Source organism: Apteryx rowi, unplaced genomic scaffold (genome assembly GCF_003343035.1).
Source record: "Apteryx rowi isolate R43461 unplaced genomic scaffold, aptRow1 scaffold_325, whole genome shotgun sequence".
NCBI lineage: Eukaryota > Metazoa > Chordata > Aves > Apterygiformes > Apterygidae > Apteryx > Apteryx rowi.
The window spans coordinates 213,932-228,262 of NW_020449697.1; the positions used below are offsets into that span (position 1 = coordinate 213,932).

Consider the following 14,331-nt stretch of genomic DNA (forward strand, 5'->3'; position numbering starts at 1 on the left):
GCCGGGTGCGCTGCTGGGCCCACACGTGCCCTGCCCTCGGCCTCTGCCRCCCGCGCCGGGGGCCGTGGCGGGACGGCTCGTTGCTGGCGGGGCCGGCGACGCGACGGGCTGGCTCGGCACGGCTTCTTCGTGGGCCCTTCGTCTTCCTGGTTCACTCGAGGTTACCCACGAAACGGGCTGCTTTTTTTTTAACGCCAGCGAGGGATTCCTTGGCAAACACCGGCCTGTTCCCTGTCTGTCCCTGCCGCGTCCAATTCTTTCCAAGAAACTCTTCTCGGGAGGCACCAGCGCGGCTGTGCCAACCTCCTGCCGCACGTTAAGGCCTCCTGAGCTTTTTTAGCTTATCGGAATAGTGAAATGAGCCTTTCTAATGGGCCGTTTAGATGCTAATTGACTTCTGCTAAGCCTACGCCAGGTCAACCTGCCCCAGAGCCGGAGTCTGCTGCAGTCATGAATTATTCACTCTGCACCGCGCACCTGCCTGGCGAGGGATCAGAGGGAAATAGGGCCAAGGGCTGATAAATAAAGATACACCTTGGCAGGTGGAAGCGTGTTGGCTCTCTTCCCCGGAGTTATAGGGTGCTGGGGAGCCAGAAGACAGCTTTGGTTGGGAAAAATCCGGTTCTTTATAGCTTACCGTGCATCGAGTAGCCGCGCTAATAAGCGCGTCTCACGAATGCAGGGTGGTTGATACCATATGTCAGGTTTCCTGTAGAGCTGATTTTATCTTCCCACTCGTAGGCCTGGCAGGGACCTCCGGGGCATCGTGTTTTATAATCTCTTTAAAAAGCTCCATCTTAAGAGCAGTTAGGTTTCTCGCTGCTTCTGCTAGGGTTGGGAAGCAGCTCGAGTGCCTGGGAGACTTCTTTGGTTTCCACCCAAACCTCACCCCACTTGCTGCTGCTCTGTCCTGTCCTTAGGAGACCTCCGTGTGCTGAGCCCGGGTTGAGTTCACCTTGAACGGAGCCAACCAGACCTGAATGCCTGGCTCCGAGTGCAGCCTCCCCGGTACCTGCTACGCTGGCACTCGTACGCCGGCTGGAAAGCTCCGTCGGGACGTGTCCTTCGCTCGCGGCTGGCCTGGCCGCCCTGCCTCGCCGCGGGGGCTGGTAGTGCTGCAATCGGTGAGTACGCCGCAGGGACCGGCCCCGCTCCTTCCCCGCGAGCTGGAGCTGCTGCAGCTGCTATGCGGAGCACCGGTCCTGGGGGCTTTTCCATAGGGAGTCGAAGGGGGCCGGGGCCTTTGCCTGGTGCAAGTTCAGCAGCAGGTGTTTGTGCGCAAGAGTGCGGAGCTAACGCTGCCGTTACGGGAAGGGGAGAGTTTGCAGGAGCCTGAACCTTGGAGTTAACAGGAGCAAGTGTTTTAGGTTAGTCGGTGCTGCTCAGATCAAGCCTTTGCGGTGGGACAGACTTGGAAAAAGTCCAATGGGAGTCTTAAAAGCTCACCCAGGCTTTGTGGGTTTTTTTGGGGCACCACGTTTTCTCCGTTTCCATTGGCCCAAGCCACGGAGATGTCAGTCAAGTCTGGGCATACCCGAGTCCTCGTGTCTCGTGGCTCTCCATCTCCTACGGGCTTGCTCCCTTTCCCCGAGACGTGGCCTGACCTTGGAAGCAAAGCGTGCATCTCCTGTCACGCTCACTTTAAAAGCAGCCCTGTGCTTCGAAATTTGGCTGTGGCACTAGGATCTTTAAAACCTGAGAGAGAGAGGAAGGCTTGCGCCTGCAATAAATAGCCTTCCCCGAGTGCCGGCGCTCGTCCCCCCGCCGCGCGACGAGCGAGCGTCGGGGAGGAGCGGGGACGGCGGGCGGTGGCAGCGCCTCCCGTTAACCTTATCTCTCGCCGCTAGTCGTTTATCCTCTGTCATAGCAACAGGAGCAAACATCCACTTAGTTGCTAAGGTTTCCCACGGCTAATGGGGTCTGGTGTGCGGAGCAGAGAGCAATTACGCTGCGTCTTGGAGGCAGCAGCAGCTAAGAGGAAAAATGGGCCGGAAAGGTACCCGATGCGAGCCGGGAGTCCGCTGGGAAGTGGCGCTTTCAAGCAGGCGAGTTAATTACACCGGCACCACTCGGCCTGGGAATCGGGAACTTGGCTCTGGCCAACTGTTTAATTTTTATTTTTTAAATGAACTATTAAAAAAGAGCCCAATTAATTTCCTATAAAAACAAATTTATGTAGACGCGAGCTGCTTAGCCGAAATAATGAGGCAGATGACAGCCGAGCAGAGAGCTTCTGCGGGCCCGTACGGGGCGTTCCCGTGTCCGCGGGGCTCCGGGGATTTCACGCTTCGTGGGCACCTGTAATCAGCGGCGCTGCAGGAGGCCTCGCGCAGGCTCTGCTTTTGCCGCCGCGAGGACGTGTTTTCCGCAGCAATGACTATCTCAATGTCAGAGCGTCCGCAGGCAAGACCCTTCGGTTTTAACTTTGCCGTAGTCAAGGTGAAGTCCAGACGTGTTTGAGGTGGGGCAATACGGAAGGGACTCGGTCTATTAAGGTGATGCTAAAACTGTAGATGAGCTCAAAAACCAAGTGGATAAATTTGGGGTGGAAAAACGTTAAGAGTGTTAAATACAGAGCTGCAGCCCGGTTCAGGGAGTGTCTGGTCCCGGGGTTGCCGGGGGCCGTTCTGGAGAAGCATTGCTGTGTTGCGCTCTGTCCTCGTGCTGCTCTTTCGGCATCTGCTTCTGGGGCTCGTCCGATAGCAGGTACCGTGCTCGCCGGGCCTTCGGCTTCATCTGCTGCGTCTGCTCTCCGTTATTAAAGGTGAGCTTTGTTTGGGGTGCTGTTCTGGTGAGAAAACGTGCCTTCTTCCTCAGAAAAGCCTTGGCCTCTCCGCGGACCGCCGTGTCCGCGTATCGTCTTGCGCGGGCTTAGCGCTGGGACGCGCCAACAGGGCAGCCTCCTGCCTCGGCAGCCGCCGGCGCTCGTCGGCTGTGGGAACGCCGGTCGGGAGCACCGCGAAGCGCCTGCGGCCGGCGCTGTGCCGCCGCTCCGGGAAGCGGCGCCTGCCGTGGGATCCGCGTTACGGGCCGAAGCCGTGCTGCCGGCACCCTCTYCCCTGGCTCCGCGGTCCGAGTCTCGGCGCAGGGACGGCGGAGGCGGCGTCGCGTTCGAGCTGCAGGTGGGCTGTGCTCAGCCGCGCGGCCTCCCGCGTGCTCCTGGCCCCGGTGAGGGGCGGCCTCGCCGCGGGGCCGCGCTCCTCCCTGCGGCACGTCTCCTGGCTTCCGCGCCCTGCGCGGCCGGGTGGGCTCAGGCTTGATGAGGTTTGGTTCCGCGTGACGTCCCCCCTCCGTCGTAGGGAAGGGGCAAACAGGCGGAGGGTTTTTAAAGCACGTCGTAGAGCATCAATAAGGAAAGAGCTTGCTTTAATTCCTCCTATAAACAAAGCGCAGATTCCCGGAGTGGGAAGCTTTGTGTCTCCCGTCCAGGACTCGTGCTCCCCCTTGCTCCGTATGCAGCCTAATTGCAGCAGCGCTAAGACCTGCGGATTTCTCCTGCTCTCTCTCACCGCTGGAGACTGGTTTTGCCCTTCTTTAGCTCGTTGAGAGGAGAGGGAGGCCAGGGAGGGGAGAGCTCCCCGAGGCAGGCGCTAACGGGAGCGCTCCTGGAAAGAGGATGCAGTGGGAGGCTGGCTGCAAGAGAGGGACGTTTCGCCATAGCCCACGTAAGCGACTCCCGGGCTGGTGTGGTTTTGCTATCTTGGTGTTTCTGATGAGGCAGATTCCCCCGTACTTCTTGTCCTGCACGGAGATACGAGGGAGGATGCATCATGCCCCGATTCTGGTACTGCGTCCCCAGCACTGGTGTGCTGGGCGTGCAAGATACTCCCTTCCCTGCTGTCCTGCCCACGGATCGTGGCCTGCCGTCCCGTGTCATTCTGGTTTCCTTCTCTGACATGGTTGTGTCAAACCACGCTGGGCTTTTTTTTTTGGAGGCAGAGGTGCAAGCCACCTGCAATGCCAGTTTAATGCAGAGGGAGCAGCAGACACCCAGCGCTGCTGAAAGAAAACGCTCCTGTAAACATTTCGGGGACTAACCTGTCTGGAAGCTGCTGTGGGCTGTGATGGATCTCCGAGCTGTGTCGGTTCCCCGCGCTGTTTGCAGATGCTGCTCGGGGAACGCGGGGAGCGGGAAGCGTATGCTGAGCAGCAAGRGGCAGAAGAGCACGGCGTTGCTTGTTTTTGTGCAGTCACGCTGAGAAAAGCTCGCTGTGCTATGAGGCTGCAGAACGTGCTTAGGTCTCTCCTGAGAAAAACGCTTCACCGACGTGCTCCGTTCTGCCTGGCCTTCAGCTCCGCTAGCGCAGGCAAAGCTCTGCAGAGGAGGGCAGACGCGCTCAGCACTGCTGTGCCCCCGAAAGCGCAGCTGCTGGCGAGCAAACTCCTCTGCCCTGCCCGTGCCGCGGGGGCTGATCTCCGGCTCGAGGCTCGTCTAGGCGATAGCACCCAGCTCTTTCGGAAGCGCTCGTCTTAGCTAGCGTAGCGAAGGCGTAGAGAACGGTGCGTGGCGCTTCCCTCCCGTCYGTCCTTCCTGCCTTACCCCTCTCGACCTCCTTCCCTGCTGATGCATCCTTGCAGCCTCCCGCCTCCGCTGCGCTGAGCGGCGCGCTGGGTTGTTGGAGCCTTCGCCGCGTCCGTTCCTCCTTCCCCCCGCGCTGAGAGCGGCCCGCACTTCGCCTTCTCTCCGGCCTGTTGCACGCGCCGACTTTCCAGGCTCTCTCCAGCCGCTGGGCGGTCGGGGAGGAGGGAGCGGGCTCATTGCCGGGCAGGGGCGAGCTGCCAGGTCTGCAGCCCGGGCTGGCGCCTCCGGCACGGCGCGGAGGGAGAGGTGGGTTTGCGCAAGCTGCGCCTGCCTTCCCGTCTAAAAGGCCGCRGCCGTGCGGCTTGCGATGCCGTGTGCCTGGCACGGAAGGGAAAGCTCGGTGTGTCGGCAGGAGGTAGCGAGCGGAGGTGCAGCGTGCTGCGCCGTGGGCACGGGGGTAAGGGCGCTGTGGGTTGAGACGAGAACATGTGTTTTCTTGGGAATTGCGGCACGGTTGGCAGGTGATGTAACTTGCTTGGTATTGTATCTGATTTGTGTTTGCCAAACAGCTTTAAATGCATTATCTCTGCCCAGCAGGTATGGTTTTAAAGCTAGCAAGTGTCTCTTTGGGGAAAGGTAAGCATTAATACCTGCAAATTTATGCATTAGGGCTCGTGAAACACTTACTGTGCTGGAGAGGRAAGCTCAGCACATCGAGACCAGTTTTGCCTGCCCTGGAGTCGTTTGGCTGCTTCTGCTCCTTGGCACTTCCCCTTCGTCGGAGCTGCTGGTAGGACTCAGGGCTGCTCAGCTGCAAAGGTGCTTTTGGGGACGCCGCTCCTGAAAAAGTGCCCTGAAGTTGGCTCTTGCTGCCTTTRCTGATCTGCTCGTGGCGAAATTGTTATTGAACACAAGGAATCGCTGGCGTGACTCTGCCAGTCGCGGGAGCCGCAGCAGATCTGCTAAAAGAGGTGCTGTCTTAAGCATCAGAGAGCTCAAACACGCTGGTATTGTAGGCTGTGGTTATAAATATCAGGCTATTATGGAGGCAGTTTTAATGAACGAAATGACTTGCCACTATTCATGCTGATTGTTGCGTGGGTTTCTGTTTGTTACCCCGTTAAGAGGTAAAAGGCAGCAACGTAGCTGCTTTGTGCTCTTCAGAAGGGCTTTTTCTTTCAGGACTGCGGGGTTAGGGCTTCGGAGGTGATGGGGCAGGGATTGTTTTGGTAAACAGCGCTTTTCACTAGTTTGAAATGAAAAATCATAGCAGCACTGTTGAAGAGTCTGTGGGTTTTTCCCAGAGTGCCGTAAAATCTAAACTTCCAGGCTTATCTTAACGTAGTATTCGAAGGTATTTATTGGCTTATATTTCATAAGGACGATGGTTTGTTTTTACTGCTGGGTGTGGATGAGAGGCCGTCAGTGACTTTTGCAGCGCGTGACCCCGGCGGATCGGCTCCGTTCCCCCTCCAGGAGGAGCGTCCCTTCGGGAGCGCCGTGCCGAGTGCCGCCCCGCGCTTTCCTGGGGCGGCAGCCGTGGTTAACGCTGCTGCGTTTGCTCCTTGCAGGTGTGAGCCCTGCCTCCGCTCRGCAGCCCGGCGCCATGGCGGACACCATCTTCGGCAGCGGGACCGGCCAGTGGGTCTGCCCCAACGACCGGCAGCTGGCCCTGCGCGCCAAGTGAGTCGCCCCGCTGCGCTCCTTCCTGCCTCGGCCTCGGCCCGAAATCTCTGCCGGTCGCGCGAACCCCTCTGCGCCCCGGAGCTGCCCTGCCGGCACGCGACAGGAGCCGGCCGAGCCGGAGCTCTGCGTCCGGCTGCTGCTCGGAGGCGGCAGCCCGCGCACGGTGCCTTGCGGCAGTCCGTCCCGCCATCCTTCCCCGGATGAAAGGAAGGGCTCGGAGGCCAGCTCCGGTCTCTGCCGCACCCCGCGTAGAAGTGACAGCATCCCCCGGCTGTCAGCGCGCTTTTGTTTTAGGAACTTGTCGTTTTCCCCCGAAGTTAAATTGCTGCCTAACCTAAAGGTAAAGGGGATGGGGATGAGTCAACCACTGGAACTGCGTTTGGGTTTTTTCGGCTGCTTGCCTTCTCCGGCAGCCGGTGCCCTGCCGTTGCCACCTCCGCTCCTGTCTGCGCTTCTGGGGTCGGCCTGCCGCAGACTGTTGGAAAACAGGAGCTCGGCCTGTGTCGGAGGGGACGGGCCGGGTGTGAACGGTGCCGCCGCTGCCCCTGCCCCAGCCCTCGCCCGGGAGCCGCGTTAAAGCAGCCGCCTCTGATAGCGCCCGGCAGCTAGGGCTTTATCCAGCGACCTGCGAAGCCCTTCCGAATGGTAACTAATTGAGCTGCGAAAGCTCCCTCCTGTCCCCGAGCGAGCTGAGGAGCAATGTCAGCAGTTCTACGTGAGGCGCGGAGGGAGCCGGCTTGCCGAGGTCCTGCCGGGGGCTGCGGTGCAGCGAGGAGCAAGGTGCCGGCCTGGCGGCGGGTGTGTTTGATCCGCGGGCCCGAGAAGGGCCGGACGTGGAGGGAGGAGGGTGCAGGTAGCCCCTCAGGTCTGGAGCCTGCTCTTGGTACCCGTCTTTGCAAGGATGCCCCCAAGGTATCCTAGCCCTAGATGCGCTGGTTTTTTTTGCTTACCGACATGCTCTCTCTGACTCCTCCTGCCCATAGGGCAGAGTCAAACAGGAGCGAGGATACGGAGTGGTAAAATACAAACGGGACCAGAAAGGGAAATCTCACGGCAGGGAGAGAGAGACACCAGCACTCGGCGCTGCTGGGAGAGTGCGGGGAGGCTCCCACTTTGGGCCTTAGCCAGGCGACAGGCTTCTCCGAAGGAAGGCTGACACGTGCTCTGTGTGGCCCGCGTGCTTGGCCCGTGGGGCAGGGCAGGGGTCTTGTGCTCTCCTTTCACGGCTGAATTCCTCCCTCCATCCCCTCCGGCAGGCTCCAGACCGGCTGGTCCGTGCACACGTTCCAGACTGAGAAGCAGCGGAAGATGCAGGCTCTGAGCCCGCAGGAACTTGAGGTCATTCTGGAAGTCATCCGCAAGGCGGAGAAATTGGACATCATCGAGCAGCAGCGCATCGGGTACAGTCACGTTTGCTTGTCCCCTACCCCCAGAAGGAAAGGTCAGCGCAGGCGGAGGCCRGCTCTCCGGGCTGCCGGAGCTCAGCCGCCATCAGCCGGAGCTTCCCTTAGGTCACTTCTYTCCCCCCTCCTGCGTTGCTCATTTGGAGGTGATGAAAGCTGGGAAGGACGTGGTTTCTCCTCCTCCCCATGGCTCAAGCCTTTCTCATGCCTTCTTTGAGCCTTGGGGCTTGCTGGGGTTACAGCCACCAGCACAGTCCCTGGAAAATGCAGCCTGCGCTAAGGCAGCTGCCCCAGYGGCTCTGGAAAAGCCTTGGGAAGATGCCGAGCTGTGCAGCTGCACCGCCTGCTAGTTGGAGGGCACGGCTCGGAGACCGCTCCTGGCAGCGCAGCTCGGTTTTTCCCGCGCTTGCAGCAGCCCCCTGGGATTTTGCCTGGAGCAATGAATGAGTTTGTGTTCTAGTTGGCTGACTTCTCTGGAAGGGGTTTGTTAGCTTGAATTATTTAATTTATGGGCATCTTCCTCCTCCTTTTCGCCGCTGCAAATTTTCATTCGCTTTCAGTCCTGCTGGAGATCAGTCCTCAGCTGTGGCAGTGGTAGTCCTACACCGCCTGCCCGTGAAGCAGGGCAGTTCGGCAGCCCTGCCGCGTTTTCCAGCCAGGCTTCAGGTTTGCRAGGCGGGAAGCCCTGGTGGGTCCCAGCCCCAGTTCAGCAGACCCGGCTTCCTGCCCCTGTGCTCACCTCCGTCCCTGCGCGTTGCGCATTAGCGTGTGCTGGTGAGAGCGGACAGGGGTGTTTGCGTGGTACGTGGGAGACCCCAGCACYCCGAGGCAGCCGGTGTCCCCGAGGGGCTCGTCGTTCCTGTGCAGCTGTTGATGTAGCTGCAGAAAGCTGTCGCCTCGCTGTTCCTGGGCTCGAGCGCTCTCTGAACCGCTTTCGTTAACGCCGGGGTGTTCTCTTGTGCTGAAGTCAAGGATCATAAATCCAGTAATGATGGCGCAGCCTGGCTGTGCTGTCTGACCTCATCACCGTAGGCAGTCCCTCTTTCAAACAGACCTCGCCTTCCTCTCAGCGCGGGGCTCGGTTGATGGGGCATTAGCGCTAATGAGAACAGGGACGCATGGATAGCAGGGCGGGCTGCCCTGCCTCCCCGGCTGCGGCTGGTCCCAGCTTCTGATAAATGGCCTGGCTGTTATCCTCCCGTCTACAAGTGGATGCCTGAGACTCGCCAAGCAGTGAGCTCATGACAGCAGCCTTGCTCTGCTTGCTCTCCACATCCTGCATCCTAATTGCTTATCTTTCCTTCCTTCCCCTTTGCAGTCCTGCTGCTATGGACGTTGTGCATACATATGTGCTTCCCGTTTTCCAAGCRGGCTGTTGAGTGAAGCAGGGAGCATTTGCTGGTGTTCCTGTATTGTAACTGGGCTCATTGGGGTCTGGTGGCTTCAGCCTGGCCTTCCTGCTTCTAATAAGATGTGGGCAAGTCATGTGCCTGCAGTGCTGCGTTCAGAGAAAGGGTGTGAAAATGGAGCAGGGCATCGTGTCTCCAACTCCTCTGCTCTTTCCCACTGCTGTCTGGCTTTCCCTGACCTGAGCCCTAGATGCTTCTGCGGTTCCATGGGCAGGAAATCACTGCGCTGAGGCTGTGCAGCCCAGGTGACGCTGAGCTCCTGCAGGGTGCTGGGACCAAGCCCTTCTTGTGAGCTGTCTGCCCTGCGCCCACTAGCTGAGTGAGGTCTGCCGGGTTCCTGAGACGGTTATTCCAGGCTTGGTGAGCATCTGCAGATGGGCTGGGATCCCCTGAAGGCCCATAGCCAGCTAATAGCAAACACTGAGTGCAGAGGTTGGAGTGAAAGTACCTATGGTCCTAGCAAGGTGCCCAAACCTGCACAGAAGAAGCAATGATAGGTTGAGCCCGGAGCCCAGATTTGTGGCGTGCCTCTTTCCCAGAGCACTGCAATTGCCGCAATATCGTGCACTTCAATTTCCAAGGTGACTCCTGTGATCTAAGCTCTGCCTTGTTGCCCTGCAGGCGCCTGGTGGAGCGGCTGGAGAACATGAGGAAGAACGCGATGGGCAACGGGCTSTCCCAGTGCTTGCTCTGCGGGGAGCTGCTCGGGCTGCTGGGGAGCACGTCGGTCTTTTGTCAGGATTGCAAAAAGGTGGGTTTACTCACACCGGTTCCTGCCTGTTCCTGATAGCACATCTGTCCAGCGAAGGCCACCAGGGCTCTCAGATGGCACTGTAGTGTTAACTTACCTAGGCTCCGCTTGCCTGGGTTTGTGCTGCCAGACTGTCAGGTTCTCTCTCGCACCCTGGGTGCCTTGTTGCCCAGGATCCTAAAGTGCCTGAACTGCGGTTAGATGGGGTGCATCCGTCAGGTACTGACTGACCGTACTGGGCTTGCGGAGTGGGAGAAGGGGCAGGAATACAAGATCATCAGAGGCAACTCATAAAAGGATCTATGCTTTACTGTTATTCACTGCAAGGTCTGTCCTTAGATCTTCCAATAACGTGCATCTTCAGAGGGCAAAAGGCTCAAGTCTACCTTCAAGCTCCAAACCAATGTAAGGTTTCCAACCCTGATACCTAAATTAGCCTGCGCTTCGGTGACCACCTCTGTTTGTGCACGTTGTTGGCAGGACGGCGTGGTGCYGTCTCAGACGGAGCGGCGGTTTACAGGGAGGTGGTTGTGCCGCCCGTGTCCTGGGGGAGGATTGTGGCTCGTCTGGACTCAGGCAGCCGAGGGTTAAACCGTATTGCTGCGGAGATGATGATCTCCAAGGCAACCACCTTACCCTCCCTCTGCCGGGAGGTTGTTTTCCCCCCCCCCCGCGCTTGAAGCCCGTCATTCCCTGGGGAGATGTCTCCGTTTGTAAGTGGCTTTGCCGGGGAGAGGCCAGGGTGCCTGGCGGGCGCCGGAGCGGAGCGTTTCTGCCCGGCGGCCGGGCGGAAGGGAGCAGCCCGCGCCGGCTCTGGCCCTGGTGGGTACCAGAGCCAAAGAGACGCTGGCCCGTGCCACCCGCCCCGTCACTAGGCACATGAGCCCCAAGGAGCCCCCGGGACGGCACCGACCGCACAGCTGGCCCCTCRCGGTGGAGTGGCCGAGCTGGGACCCCTGCAAGCCGTGCGGGTCACCGCGGAGAACGTTTTGCGCTGGCGCTGACGGAGCTGTCGTCGGCTGCTCCCAGCGGTAGCTGGGAAGGTAAACGCAAACTTCTGGGCCCCAGGGGCCTCAGCCAGCGCTCCTGGAGGGAGAGAGCAGCCCTCTGAGGAGGGGGTGGCCAAGGGAGCGGCAGGAAGGTGCTGGGAAGTGAGAAGTCTGGTTTAAACGGGAGCCACGGCGCAAATCTCCCTCGGAGAGCGTGGGCTCTGCGCACAGGCGTCTCCGGGGAGCGAAGGGCTGGCTGCAGGCAGGAGGCGGCTGGCTGTTTCCTGCCTTTCAAGCACACGGAATAACAGGATACGCTGCATTCCTGCCCTCTTCCCCTGGTGTTTCAGCTCTCACCTTGTCCAAAGCCAGCGGGTGTAGGAGGTCACGTTGCTGCGGCACTTTCTAACCTCCTCCTTACGAGCCCTGGGCGCTAATGAGGAGGCAAAAGCCGGTGCGGACGTTCCCTGCTCTGTCTCCTTGCGAGGGCAGGCAGTGACCCCACTAGCTAGCGAGGCCGCGTGAGCCCGAGGCGGTGGCCAGCAAACCCCGCAGGAGGGATGGTGGGTTTTTTTTTTTGTGTGGTTATTCCCCTTTTGCCTGGAGTCTGTAGGGCAGTGCAGGAAGATTCAAATGCAAGTTGGTTTAAGGTGAGGTCCTACTTTCCAGTGGGCGTTTTGCAGCTGCTCTCAGCTTGGCTGCACTTTTCAGCTATGTGCAAGCTCCGGGCAAGGCTGGCTGGGCGCCCCGGGCTTGTGCCCTTGCGGCTTTTTCGTGTTCTGGTGTGAACTGAGGGACCAGTCAGCCCTTCGGCAGAGCACACACGGAGTGGACTGTTGCTTTAGGGTTGTTCCCTCTCCTCCAGGGGTATCCAGCACTCGTGCAGTGTTGTATGCAATAAGCAATGACTTGCCAGGGAATTATGGATTTTTAAAGTTCGTATTTTTCTTGCTGGCATTGCTCTATTACTGTCTCATTGGAAAGTCATTGTAGCCCGTTTAGTTCAATAACAGGAACTGTTGTAATGATGCATCTGAAATGGAGCTATGAACTTACCTTCAGTAAGTTTTTTCTGCAGAATAGAGGTTCTACAGCTCCTGTAGCCAGATGGATTTTCTAAATGACACTTTCTGTTTTAGCATTTATAGGTCAAAATGAAGAACATTTTTAATATTAGTTTTTATTAGCTTAGAAATAAATGCATTATGCAAGACAGAGATGTATGAAAATACAGATGTATTAGCAGCAGCAGCAGTTAGACAAAGCATAATGTGCAATTTACCATGCAGAGGGTATCAGCATTGTGTATAAAAGGTGAAATATAAGTAGGAGAAAGTGCTTTTTCTTGTATTTAATGAGGAACAGCACTGCCTTTCGTGTCCTTGACTTTTATGTCTTCTTCTGACGGGTTGTGGGTGATGCTCACTTTTCCAGCTAATCTGCAGAGAAGGGGAGGAGGAAAGCCCTGTGTTATACTGAGCTTTCAAAATTTACGGCTAGGAATAAAATCGCTTGGAAACTTCCACTAGAGGGAGCGTTTGAATGCGCTATACGTGTGGGGATTGAAATCCCCTTCCTAAAAAGCTGTGGGCATCCCAGCCCCAGCTAAAACACCATCAAACAGCCCCCCCCGGCCACGGACACTGAGCTGAGCCTTGGCAAAAGCTGTACGTTGAGCCGGTGGCTGAGCTGAGTCCTGCCTCTGGGTTACGCCGACCAAAATAGTCGGGCGCGTTGGTTTGTCGGCGCAACGAAGCCGTTGCCTGGGACAGCGGCGTTCTGCCGCTCGCCGCCTCCGAGCGTGGCCCCGAGGGCTGAGCGCGCCCYGGAGACTTTCCTGCCTGCAGACAGGCCGCCTGGCTCGGCCGAGGAGCAGCCGGGCAGGGGCTTGTGCGAAGCCTCAGCTGCGGAGATTAAATTCCCCTGTCTCTCTGAGCGAGGTTTTGCTCTCCGGGGCCCTCCTGCGAGCGGCTTTCGCTCTGTGAGGATCGAAGAATTCATCCAATTTCTCATTCAAGCTGTAAGCCAAGCCTGATACACATCAGCTTCATTATATAATATTAGGCGACTCGGGTTGTAGATGGCTTGTAATGCCGGCGGAGACACGAAGGTTCCCTCGTGCAGCAAGAGATGCCGTGCGGCGCGATCAAGCATTCTGCTCAGGAGCTGGGCAAGCAGGCACGGTCGCGGCCGCTTCCCGAGCAGCCGCAAATCAATAGCTGCCAAGTGCTTGCTGAAATTCAGGGGAAGCCGTGGGGTTTAAGACTACGTATGTGAAGAAAGGCAGGGGAGGGTTTCCAGTCTTGCACAAGCGTGGAGTAATTTAAAACCCATTAATACAATTTTTGGTGTTTGCTTCAGTTTGTGTTTTGAGCTATAACAAACTAGTGCTCATTTTATACTTGGTTGCATGTAGGGAATAAAAAAGCRCTCTGGAAATATGCCTGTTGGTCTAGTGGCTTGATTTGCCCTGTCCGGTTCTYGTCTCGCCCTGGAGTCAGGGACTCTGGCGTAGGTTTGCATTTGTCCTGCATCCCTGTAGACCAGAAGCCGCTYCTTGGGATTAGCAGGTCTCCAGAGCAGGTAGGAGAACTGTGCCATGTTTAGGTTTTTAAGGAAAGCAAAACAAAACTGTGAGGTCAGATGCTTCTCAGCCTTCTCTCTGCCGAGGGCTGTATGGCTGCGGGGATTATAGGTGCTAACACCACCCTTTTCTTTTTTTTTTTTTTTTTCCCCTCTCCTTATTTCAGAAAGTTTGCACCAAATGTGGAATAGAAACTATTGGAAGCCAGAAACGTCCTCTTTGGTTGTGCAAGATCTGCAGCGAACAGAGAGAGGTAAAGCGCGTCCGTGGGGAGATGGGGCTCGGTGGCGCGCCCCGACCTGCGAGGAGTCGGCGGTGCTGGGTGCGGGCGGGCTCCTCCTGGTGCCCGGGCGGCGGGAGGAGGCTGCGGACGGGGTTTGGAAGGCTTGGCTGGAGGCCAGGCAGGCTCCGCGAATGCACGCGGTGGCGACAGCTTCGGTTTGCAATGGGGAAAAACCCACCAGCCTGCAGCCTGTGTTGCTTTCTGTGTCGTGGGGCTTTTCTCGCTGTGGCCCTAAAGAGACTACTGCCTTTTGCCGCCGGGCTGTCCCAGCTCCGGGGCAAACGCACTTGGCTAACGCTTGTTCTCTAATACAGCTGGGGAAGCTATAGCGTAGCTGCAGTATTTGTCCCTCTAAAAATAACTAGCATTACATCTTTTAAGTCTGTCCCGTCCCCCCCCCCCCAAATCCCGCAAGTTGACAGTGTGTGAGACTTCCAGCACAAGTCTCTAAATTTTTATATCCTTCACCCTTCACCCATCGCAAAAAGTCATAGCCTGCCTTAATTCTTGTCTGCCAGCCAGCATCCACCAGCTTCAGGGCTCGCTGCTGCGCAGTGAAGTCAGCGAAGCTGCTCAGCAATTACAGTGGGATTTGCGCTTGTTCCCATCAATTTCTGCTGGGCTTTTGCTCGTGGCCCCTAAGCATCGTTCCAGCGCAGCRGCTATTTCTGACCGCTGCAGCCGGCACTGGAACCTGGTGCTCT

At 57.9% G+C, this 14,331-nt stretch overlaps 1 protein-coding gene across 1 annotated transcript in view; it reads left to right on the plus strand.

The window, feature by feature from the left end:
* The first annotated feature begins 925 nt into the window (after nucleotides 1-925).
* The window catches only part of LOC112968810 (double C2-like domain-containing protein beta), a 48,419-nt gene continuing 35,013 nt past the window's right edge, over nucleotides 926-14,331 (plus strand). The window contains exons 1-5 of the mRNA XM_026071433.1: nucleotides 926-1,124; nucleotides 6,094-6,205; nucleotides 7,465-7,608; nucleotides 9,642-9,771; nucleotides 13,511-13,597. Of these exons, the coding sequence (XP_025927218.1) occupies nucleotides 6,129-6,205; nucleotides 7,465-7,608; nucleotides 9,642-9,771; nucleotides 13,511-13,597 (438 nt within the window). The 5' untranslated portion in view covers nucleotides 926-1,124; nucleotides 6,094-6,128. The remainder of the gene's footprint in view (nucleotides 1,125-6,093; nucleotides 6,206-7,464; nucleotides 7,609-9,641; nucleotides 9,772-13,510; nucleotides 13,598-14,331) is intronic.